General features: G+C 61.2%; 1 protein-coding gene across 15 annotated transcripts in view; it reads right to left on the bottom strand.

Moving 5' to 3' along the window:
• Positions 1-1,801: 1,801 nt before the first annotated feature.
• The window catches only part of BRD1 (bromodomain containing 1), a 50,408-nt gene continuing 41,344 nt past the window's right edge, over positions 1,802-10,865 (bottom strand). For 8 of the 15 annotated variants that reach the window (XM_064590461.1, XM_064590467.1, XM_064590469.1 and 5 more), the window contains 5 exons: positions 5,659-5,794; positions 5,153-5,280; positions 4,584-4,693; positions 4,123-4,277; positions 1,802-3,236 (listed from right to left, as the gene is read on the bottom strand). In XM_064590461.1, the coding sequence (XP_064446531.1) occupies positions 3,053-3,236; positions 4,123-4,277; positions 4,584-4,693; positions 5,153-5,280; positions 5,659-5,794 (713 nt within the window). In that variant the 3' untranslated portion in view covers positions 1,802-3,052. Of the gene's footprint in view, positions 3,237-4,122; positions 4,278-4,583; positions 4,694-5,152; positions 5,281-5,658; positions 5,795-9,474; positions 10,484-10,865 lie in introns of those variants that run through there. The other 7 variants (XM_064590471.1, XM_064590472.1, XM_064590466.1 and 4 more) reach the window with 6 other exon arrangements.

Genomic DNA, 10,865 nt, shown 5'->3' with positions numbered 1-10,865 from the left:
ATCGAGAAGGCCTGGCCAGGGCGGCGGCAGGGGCGCAGGGGCCCTGACCTGGGCCACGTGGTCAGCACCGCCTACCCTCTCCGACACCGGTTAGAGGAGCCGGGCTGTGGTTCTGCTCCTTCGCGCTCGGAGCAGAGCCTCAGCGCCTGGCGCCGAGACGCTGAGTGGGTCCAGGCCTGAGTCCCCAGGCCCCGGTGTCACCCCAGTGTCCACCGGGCAATCCAGAGACCACAGGATCCTGGCTCCAGACTATCTGCAGATGTAGCAGCAGAAGGCCAGCTGGGCTCACTGGGAGCACGCGGTCGGCGCCTGCAACTGCCCCAGGCTGCCCAGCTCCCGCCTTCCAAGGGTCCCAATGCCGGTGCTGGGCCCTTGCATGCCCACCCCCCAGCCGCCCTCTCCCCGGGACTCCCCTGCACTCCAAAGCTGCCCCTTCGGCCCGCTCACCCAGAGGTCCTCGGGGACCTGCCCAGGCGGGGCCTGTCTCCACCAGGCAAGAGTGCAGGGCAGGCCCAGGACCCCGGGAGCAGAGTGAGGGCCCAGCAGGGGCTGAGTGCCTGGACAGCCCCCTTAGACCTAGAGCCAAAGGAGCCCTGAACACGGTGTCCTTGCCTTCACCTCCCTGCATTCCAATCCATGAGACGCCCCAAATCACCCTGAAAAGCCACAGGCTTGTGGGTAAGAGAAGGTGCCGCCCCACTGGGGACGTCTGCAGAGGGCAGAGCAGCCTGACACCCCACACGGGGCACCCCTCTCACGTCACCTTAGTAACAAGGAAACGAACAGCTGATCCCAGGAGCAGGACAGGCCCGGGGCTGACTCTCTGACACATTTTTTTCTATGTCGTAGAACACCTCAAGAAAGAAAGAAGCCACAGCCCACATGTGCCCAGGACCCCTTGGTGCTCGACCGAAGCGGGCAGTGGGGTCTACGAGGTCCCACAGGGGGCCCCCCCGCCGTGCGCAGCTGGGTCACCACCCGCCCCGCCCAACCCCAGGTTTGGGCCAAAGCACAGCCACGTCCGGTGCGGGGCCAGCAGTGAGCTCGGCGCTGAATGCGCTTCCCAGGAGCGGCCCCCCGGAGATCAAGGGGGCCCGGTCCTCCGCCTGACCAACCACCCCGCCCACCTGGGATCAAGGAGGCTCCCCTCCCAGGAGGCTGAAATCCTAGGCAAACAGGGACGAGCTGGTCCCCCTTCTGGTGGATGCAGAGTGGGCTGCCCCCAGGTGACTCAGCAGAGCCCCAAGGGAACAGCATGTACCAGCCCCAGCGGGGGCCGGCAGGTGCCCCCCCGCCTGCATCTCCCTCTCACCTCCCTCAGACGCACCCCTGACCCCAGCCCTGAGCCCTGAGCCCTTGGGGGGCCAGGCTAGCTTCTAAAGAACCCCGAGACCAGCCCCTGGGGGGGTCCGGTGCGGGTGGGGATCTGGGGCAGGGCCGTGTGGGAACTCTGCACCCCTGCAACCTGTCCCAGGTGACCGGTAATGCGCTAGGAAGCTCACGCTCCGGTGGCCGCCGCTAACGGAAAGCTCACTCTGCTCGGCCTCCAGCAGCACCTCCTTCCAACCTTCCGTGTGACCGTGACCGGGTGGGAGGGGCCGCCAGCAGCCACCCGGCGCCAGGAGGAGGGCTGCCGGGTCGCTGCCCCAGCCGGAGGCCCACGGGCAAACCCAGCTCCTTGCCGGACCGAGCCTGCGCCCGGCCCACAGCGGCAGCCCCAGCAGCAGGCCCCCCGCAAGGGCGGGCGCTCCTGGCAGAAGCACGGCACATACAAAGCGTCCGTCAGACACAGGACAAGCTATCAAAGGAAGACGTTTTATTTTCAAGTTTCTATGGAGATGTTACAAACAATGGAGACTGAAGGGAGGAAAAAAACATTTAAAAAATTTTAAAACTACCAGTTTAAAATAAAAATATGATTAGGTAAAATAATAAATAATGCCATCCCATGACAACTTTAAGATGAAGGCATGTCGAGTGCCTCGATGAGCTGGCGGGGACAGGCTGCCGCGAGCCCGCCCAGCGCCCCAGTGAGGGAGGAATGAAGTGGCCACACCGTCCAAATCTTGACTTTATTTTTTAATATAAAAACCGCATTTTTGGAAACCCACCCTACCTTTTCCCCTAACATAATGCTTTACCTCTTAAAAATAAAAATAAAGTACTAATTCTATATACATCACATGTACCATACAAAAATGTATCCAAAGTTTCTATTGCTACCAAAGTGTTCTAAATTAAAACAAGTTACAGAAAGCCCCTCATTGTAAACAGAAGATTACAAGTTACAAAATCAAAGAACACACAGCCAGAGTCATTTACACAACAACCAACACATCCGGCTCCCAAAGCAAGTTGAATTTTTATGTGCCTGTATAAAAATGCATATCAATATACTTCTGCAAATTTATTTTTCATTATAAAGCAAATGAATACACTTTCTACAATAAATAATCCGCTGGGAGGCACACCCGTGGAAGGCTAGGGCAGGCGGGCGGAGGCTGGAGGCGGACGAGGACGGTGAGGACAGCGACACCCAGAGGAAGCGCCTGCCCCGGCCCTCACGGGGGGCGGCGGAGTGTTTTTGGTGATCTGCAAGTGATGTACACAGCATAAATTTATTCTCCACCTCTTTCCACAAAGTACCATCAAAATAATGTCATTTTCTTTCTTAAAATACACATTTGTCATCGTAAATTTACATCCCGTCTTATTAAATAGTGGTACTCCATGTAAAGAGTATGATTTACAAAATTATTAAACATTCAAAAGTCTTTAAAAAAAAGCTACAGATCAATGAAAGTGACGCGAGCAGCACCCTCCGGCCTGATCTGCGGCGGGCACAGACGAGTTCGGAAGAGCACCCACGCCGTTCACAGAGCGCCCAGACGTGGATGGTTTCACAGAGAACTTGGAAATAAAACCTGCCCTCCCCAGAGGAGGAAGAACGAAAGAACCAGGCCTAGAAATCAGAATAAGTTAAGTCTGGAACAATATACACGCATGTACAGCTTATCCACACTATGGACAAGGCCACGGGAAGGCGGGCAGGTCAGTCGATGTCACTGAGGTCGCTGGTGGGCTCCCCGTGCACGCGGCTCAGGTGGCTCATGGCACGGTCGAAGGCGACCCTCACGGCCTTCCTGATGCTGGAGTTCCGCCCCTCCATCATCTTCAGTTTGTCTATGGTCTCGTCCATGCCCAGGGGGACCATTTTGGACTTGGGGAGCCATTGCCTTTTTAAGAGAGAAAAGAGGGGAACAGTAAGAACTGGCCACACGGCCACCTGCAAGCACTTCGCACGACCACCTAGTGGCTCCCAGACCCCTGGCCGGCAGGGCCACGCGGCAGCCACCAGCGCTCAGCTCCAGGGCCGGCCCCATCAGCCAGCCCCGACCAGCCTCGGGGCTAAGGACCGGGGGCACGGCCCGACCGTCCCACCGACCCTGGGAGGACCCTGGGGGCTCAGGGAAGGTGTGAAAATCAAGTCGTCACCACGTCTCCTCCACAACACTTCCCAAGGGGCCACCGCATCCCGGAGGCTGGCGGGAGACAGGCACAACCCACCAGCCTTCCACACCTTTCCTGAGTGGCCAGGGGCACACATGCACATTCCCAGGCATACAGCCTCACACAGCGAGCGGGGGAGGACAGGGCCACGCCAGGAGGGGAGGGCAGGCGGACCCAGCTGTGGGGCGGCCGACCAGCTCTCGGACTGGACAAGGTGGGCACGAGCCTCCACCAGGTCTGCCCGGGACCAGGTCACGGCAAGGAGAGAGGATGAGGAGTGGTCAGGGCCGCCACACAGCACGGCACACGAACCCAGGCCAGCTGCATCCCCGCGGCCGGGCCCGCAGAGCCACTCTGTGCCAAGGAGCACCTCACTGGCACAGGGAGCTTTCGGTACGGACACTGCCAAAATGCACCTCGTGAGCGCTCAGGGAGAGAGCACGGGAACCGAGCAACGTCAGGGGGGTCTGGGAGCCCAGGGCCCAGAGCACCAGGTGGACCCACAGGGCCTGGTCGGCTGGCCACGCACCCCCAGCAGGACCCAGGAGCACAGTGCCAGCCCGACAGCAAGCCCAAGGCCAGTCCCTGCACAGCCTGGGCACCTGCACTCACCAGCTTCTCTTGTTGTCAAAGAAGAGAACGAGGAACAGCTTCTCATCAGCCTTGGTCTGCATGTGCTCGCCTATCTTCAGCACGTCCAGCGGCGGGGCCGGGATGGTGACCCCATTGTGGTGGCCAGGCACACGTGGCATCTTGGGGTCGATGATCTGTCAAGGGAGGACATGTGCAGGTCACGTCTGAGGGCCCATCCGCCACGCCCCCGGAACTCTCTCCTCGGGCTCCGACTTGAGGTGGCTTTCGAAGGAACTCTCCCAACACCCTGACACCCTGCACACACGTCCCTCGGCAGGCGCTCACAGAACACCCGTCCCTACAAAGGCAGCGGATGGCCCCCGGACTCGGGGCACAGGGCCACACTGCTCAGTACCCTGGCTCCCCAAGGGGCAGCCCCACGGACCCCACAATGCACAGACCAGGGTCATGGCCCCACAGCCCGCTACCCCGAGGCTCACCAGGGCCGGATAGGAGGGGTAGCCGCTGCACTTGGCCCACACGACTTTCAGAGGCTCGAGAACGGAGGCCGCAGCGTCCGTTGAAATCCACATGCTGTTCTGACCAACCTCTGGGCAGAGAAAGGAAGGACGCAGTGAGTCATCAGGAGGGCAGGGTGCCGAGCACGTCTGAGGAGACCCCTGCAGGAGTCCCGCGAGAGCTAGTCCCACCTGACCCCAAGCCCGGCCCGGCCAGCACCGGCCCGGCGGGCTCCTCACGCGCCGCTAGATGCTGAAATGTGGGGACCTGGCAGGCCTGCAGTCCCACATTTGGCTGCAAATGACAGACGAGCGGGCAGCCTCCAGAGTCTCATGAACAGCAAACATTTGGAACCGAGTATTCCACACAAAAATGATAAAGCGCAGGACAAAGCCAGCCCTGTTGTCCCCACAGCCCCCCTTGCCGTCGAGTGGCAGCCGTCCGGTCTGCGGGGAGCTCCCACAGACACCCTGGGATGGAGGCCAGCTCGGCCCCGCCCAGCAGAGCGGGCAGCCACATCACGGCCCGCGGAGGACGGGGCTCGACTCACCTGCGGCGATCCTGGCCGCCTTGGCATAGTTCCCGTTCTCGATGCAGGAGATCAGCTCGCTGCGGTCCTCCAGCGTGTGCCTGCGCACCAGGGCGGGCTTGCCCCGGCCACACTTGGGCGCGCTAAAACTTCAGGAGGAAAAGCAAAGCTGTGTCAGAAAGCGCTCCTTCCCCTCCGCTCCGTCTGCAGCCCGAGCCGGGCCCCGCAGAGGCCACACGAGGCAGACCGCACCTGACAAGCCAGGGCATGCAGGGCCCTGTTATAAAGGGGTCTCCGTAGGGCAGACGGGCAGGAGGCCTGCACTAGCCACCCTTCCCATCAGGGCATGACTTTGGGGGGAAAAGATGAACAGTTACGTTTCCCATTTCTGGTTAAGCTCTACGAGGCAGATAAAGAGAACCCAGGAAAGGGCCCCTGAAGAGCAGGACACACGCACCCCCGGTGGGCAGGGCGGCGGGGACAGGACAGGTGGGCGCAGGTCGGCAAGCAAGCAGGGCTGTGCCCACCTTGAGTCGCAGAGCGGGCTGCTGCTGGAAGAGATGCTGGACTCCGAGGCGCAGCGTCGTCGGGGTGCGGCTCTCCTCCCCGGGGCGCCACCCAGCTCCTGCTCGCTCCGTGCGCCCCCAAAGCCATTGGTGAGACCTACAACACAGGCACACAGGTGCCTCAGGCCCACGTGCCGGGGGCCCCGCTGCACAAGAGCACTCCCCGTCCGAGGCCGCATGGCGTCGGGTCCGTCCCATGCCCCCCGCCTCCACAGCGCAGACAACGCAGGACAGACAGGGCGCCTTCCGAGGCCAGAGCGCACTGGTCAGAACAAGGTGCTCTTCTCGGAAAAGCAAGAATGTCTGCGTGGGCTCCACAAAGGCAAAGCCAAGAGCATCCAGCTCCTCCCTCCCAGATCAAAGGACTCTCTCTGCACACGGGACGAGTCCCCGCCATGGGGGACGAACCATGTCGGAGGAGGCCCCTCGCCACCACCACGAACAGGTTCACGCACAGGAACCTCAATGGGAACGGCAAGTCGAAGGAAACACACGCACCTCGAAAACACTCGAGACGTGAAAGCAGAAAATGCGCTCTCCTGAACCCCGACCACCCCGCGCCCCACAGCACCAGACCCACCGGGGACGCCACCCCTCCCTGGTTCTCAAACAATCTATGTAACTGAACAAAACACAACTCATCCAGAATCATGGCAACTCTAAAAAGCCAAACCACTGCCCCCCCCACCCCACCCCGAGAGCCCGACACCAGAACAGGATGGGGGGCAGGGGAGGGTGACCAGGGGTGCAACAGCTGGAGGGTCGCGCACTTTTTTTCCCAAAAAGAATCACATTCCCACGCTTAAAAAAATGTTAAACCCAGTTCTTTAAAAGTTTTTTGGAGACGGCCAGATTACAGGGTTTTCTCATCTGCTTTACACACTTTGTACGTTCTCAGCGGCAAAGACACGCGTGAAGTGAGCGCAGTGAATTGACCGTGCTGGCGGCTACGAAATAAACGAACACGCAGCGGGTGAGCTTTGCTGCTTCTGGGACGGACCACAGCAACTCGTTTTCCTGAAGTAAATTCATTAGACATCCTGCTCCATTTCCGTGGGACTCCGCACCACAGGCTCTCAAGAGAAACGCGGTATTTTTCACTGTGGACCTAACCCACGTGCACCGGCAGTAAGCGCAGCTGGCTGGGGATGCTGTACTCGTTGACGGCATTTGGGCACTTGTGGCCCATGAAGTACAGCAGCCGAGCAGAGGCCACGGGGCCGGGAGCCAGCTCCAGCCACGCTCACCAGCGGGTCAGGGGAACCGGGAAGAGTAAAGCGACGCCCAGGGTCCCCCCAGGAACTGCAGAAGGCAACAGAGAGACCCCCACTCAGAGACAGCCCGCCCCACCCAGGCACATGGACAGAGGAGGGGGCTGCAGTCCCACAGGCGCACGTCCAGCACCCGACAGCAGCGAGGCCACGGAGCCACCCCGGCACCCTCGGAAGCAGCCCCAGCACATCACCCGACTGGCCCTGCGGCAACAGTCCAAGCAACAAGGACATGCAGCCACAAAGCCGCTCTGCACGGGGTCAACTTGGAGCTGGGGCCTGCTGACCCCGGATGGCCTCACTGGGCACCTGACCACCTGACCTCCAGGCGCTGTCATCACTTCTGCCCGTGCCCTTCCCTGCAGAGCTGGAGCGGGCCGACCCGGGCAGGCGCGCGAGGCTCCTGGGAAGAGCTCGGCCAGGGCCCCTCCCTGTCCGCAACACGCTGGGATCGCTCCGAGAAGCAAGAGAAGGCGCCCGTTCCAAGCGCCCCAGCCAAGGTCAGACTGAGGCCCGGCGTCTGTGCGGAGGCATCCGGGGAGGAAGGAGACCCGGCACCCATGTTCCCAAAACATGGCACAAGGCTTCACTTGCGACCAGGAAGGCGGCACCGAGGCCATCTGCACCTGGTGCTCGGCAAGAACCACCCGAAGACGTGCTCCCCCAGGAGACGCTGGGGGGAAAGGTGAGGCTCTGTCTGAGAAAGAGCGCGAGCACAGCTTCCTCCATCTCCCGGAGAACTGAGAGGACATGCGTGTCCACAATGACGGGTTACGCACACCGTTCATCTGTTACCCAAGAAGCGTCACCAAACAGCTACTAACTAGCAGGCACCCCAGATGAGCCCAGCAAGAGGAGGCTGCTGGGGCCAGAGCAGGGCCCCCCAGGCCACCCAGCCCTCCCCAAAGTCCTCAAGGTGGCCGGTGGCCAGGGCGCCAGCCTGCGCGTGCTCACCGCATCTCTGCCCCCTCCCCGGCCCACAGGCTCCCTGTGCAGACAGATGCTTCCTGCCAGCCAGCTGCAGCTCGGGGAGCCCACAGCCCCGCCCTGGACAGCCCTCAAGGAAACCCAGGTTCTGGGGGTCTGTGCAGAGATGGGCCCGCAAGCCATTCGCACAGGATATCCATACGGCACCTGAGCCCCTAGCCGAAACCATGTCCACACACCAACTTTTAGCAAACTACTTCAGGAAAAAATAATTTTTTCAACGCTGAACATTAAGTCAGTGAACTACAAGACACGAAAGACACGGTGGCCACATGGAAAAGGCCGGTGCCCTCCAGCACGAGAGCCGCGCTTTCCCCCAGAGCACGCGGGACTCTGTGCCGAGGCCCTGTCCCACCTCACGAGGACCTCCTTCTCTGCCCCCACAGGCACGACACCTCGAGCCAAGAGGCGCCTGGCCCAGCCACTCCCCACCCCATCGAGGCCTTCCTGGGGCACACCTGGGCCACGTGGGGAGGGGTGTCCCAAGGGGCCTCCTGAGACGGCCGGTCAACAGTGTCAGAGCAAAGCCCTCGAGAAAGCTTCCTGAAGCTGCGAGCTCCACGGGAACAGCTCACAGCTACCAGGCAGCGAGAAGACCCTGATTCCCCACCCCCACCCCCGGGGGGCAAGGCCCACACCTGCCACACCCTCGCTGCTCCTTAAGGAACCTCCTGACTGGTGCCCGACAAGAGGCAGAGAAGCAGGGTGGGCCGCGCTCACCGCCGTCCACCATGGGCCACATGGGGTGGACACCAGGGCTCGGCCTGCCACCACCCAGGCTGCTGCCCGGCTCCCCAAACATGACGATCCAGGGTGTGACGCGGGGCTAGCCTCAGAGGCCAGTGGGCACAGAGACTGCACTCAGCCTCTTGAAGTGCTGGGACCACCCGTTCCTTCGTTTATACGTTTTTATTTGTACTAGGCGATAGAACTGCATTTTTTGTGTGCGTTTTCCAACCTTTTCATAAAAACACAGCAAGTAAAATCCCAACCACCCTGCTTTTGCCTAGACCAGCTCCTCGAAGCAGTGGCAGCAGGCAGGGAAGGCCCCCACGGGGTGCATCCAGGCCCCACCGGCAGGACCCCGCGCATGCAGCAGGCATTCGGCACAGTGCGCAGAGACAGAGCCGCCCAGCTCGCTCAGGACTCCCCGGGGCCGGCCGGCAGGAAGGGACACACCAGGGGAGAAGCGAGACCAGGTAGAAACCCAGGAAAGAAAGATGCTGACAAGCGAGGGGACGTATCAGTGTTCACGTGTCTTCCGGCTGTGCCGCACCCCGCGCCCGACCCGGAACAGTTCTGCGCCTGCTAAAAGCAGTCCGCGTAAGTCATCGGTGGGGGCCGCAGGCTCTCTGCGCCACCTGGCTCTATAGCTGCCCTCGGCATCGTTCACACCTACCCACGGGGTCGGGACGGGCTGAGGAGGCGTCCTGCCAGCGGCAGCCAGCTCAAGGAGGGGCATCGGGCAGCTCTCCAGCACCTGCACCGTTCCTCCCATGGGCATCTGGCTCGGACTTACAGAAGGGGGTGGGCGGGGTGGGGCCCGTGTCCTCCACGTGCCGTTTGTGTTTTTGTTTGGAAGACGGCTGAACGGATGCTCCCAGCGTCCTCCACAACAATTACATGAAACACAAGGATGCTGTGATCCTTCTGCGCTCCAGAACCACCGCTTAGCAGAGCTCCCGTCCAAGTTGAGTAAGAGAAAACAATTAGGATCCAAAGAGTGCGCTACCCAGCATGTTAGTAGTTAAACTGAGAACCTGGAAAACAGCGAAAAAGCCATTTAGTCTGACTAGGGGCGCCGCCAGACCAGCCTCCGCCCTGAGCAGCCTGAGGACGAACACGACTCCCTCTCTGTGTCTCTGTCTCTGTGTCTGTGTCTCTGTGTCTGTCTCTGTGTCTGTCTCTCTGTTTCTGCGTGTGTCTCTGTCTCTCACACACACGCACGCGCGCGCACAGCAGGAGTCTCAAGAGCAGAGACCAGGAGCACAGAGGTTCCGGCCCAGCTGTTCGTTATGGCAAACAGACGAGCATCGCGGAAGGAGGAAGCGAGACAGAGCGCGGGCTCCAGGTGGCGTGGCACCGGGAAGAGCAGGGTCAGGGACTCTAACCCTGGCCCACTGGCACTTCCCACAGCTCACGAGCAGGGAGGGCCCCCAGGGGCCGAGCGTCTCCAAATAAACGATCTGTTTTCACTCTAACTTGGAAATCTTGCAGCGTGCGGTGGGACGCCAGAAAACCCCCTACAAGGCAGAGCACACGGATGAATCTTTGGAAAAAGTGGAAGGCTCAGAATAGTTCAAGTCGTCAGATGGCGAAGACCGCCCCTCGGAGCGAGCGATCCAGGGCGTGCAGAGAGCACCAGGAGGCTGAGGTGAGGTGGAGCCAGAAATGGGAGCCGGGACGGGCAGCAGGAGGCGCCGCGGCCCTCCGCCTGAGTGCTGAGCAGATCCTAGTGCTACTCAGACTCCCGGGCCGCTCAGGACAGCGTTAGGACTCATCATGCATCCACTGAATCTACTGCCACTCTGGAACAAGAAAGCAAACACCCCCATGTCAGTCAGGCTCCTCCAGACGCACACCGCGGCCCGCTCACGGAAGCTCCTGCAGGACTCCGTCAGCACCAGAAACCTGCAAGACCCTCCACTCGGCTGCACACAAGTGGGAGGAGGGGGACGTCGTTTCCTACAAGGGCAAGGGCGCCCGAGGCCCCTAAAAGCGTGGCCACCAGGCTGCTGGTGGAGCCTGCCCGACGGTGGGAGGCCCAGGGGCGGCATCGGCTACGGCAGGACCCACCTGGCAGGGTGAGGGCCACCGTCGGGCCCCAGGGACCCCTCCTCCGACACCAGCTCTGCAGTGCACCCGCACCTCGGTTGGAGGCTCTGGCCCGGGGCCTGGAGCCTTGAACAA

Source organism: Mirounga angustirostris, unplaced genomic scaffold (assembly GCF_029215605.1).
Source record: "Mirounga angustirostris isolate CCGP_5_RB_7025 unplaced genomic scaffold, mMirAng1.0.hap1 SCAF_5, whole genome shotgun sequence".
Lineage (NCBI taxonomy): Eukaryota > Metazoa > Chordata > Mammalia > Carnivora > Phocidae > Mirounga > Mirounga angustirostris.
This window is presented reverse-complemented; position numbering and strand designations above follow the sequence as displayed.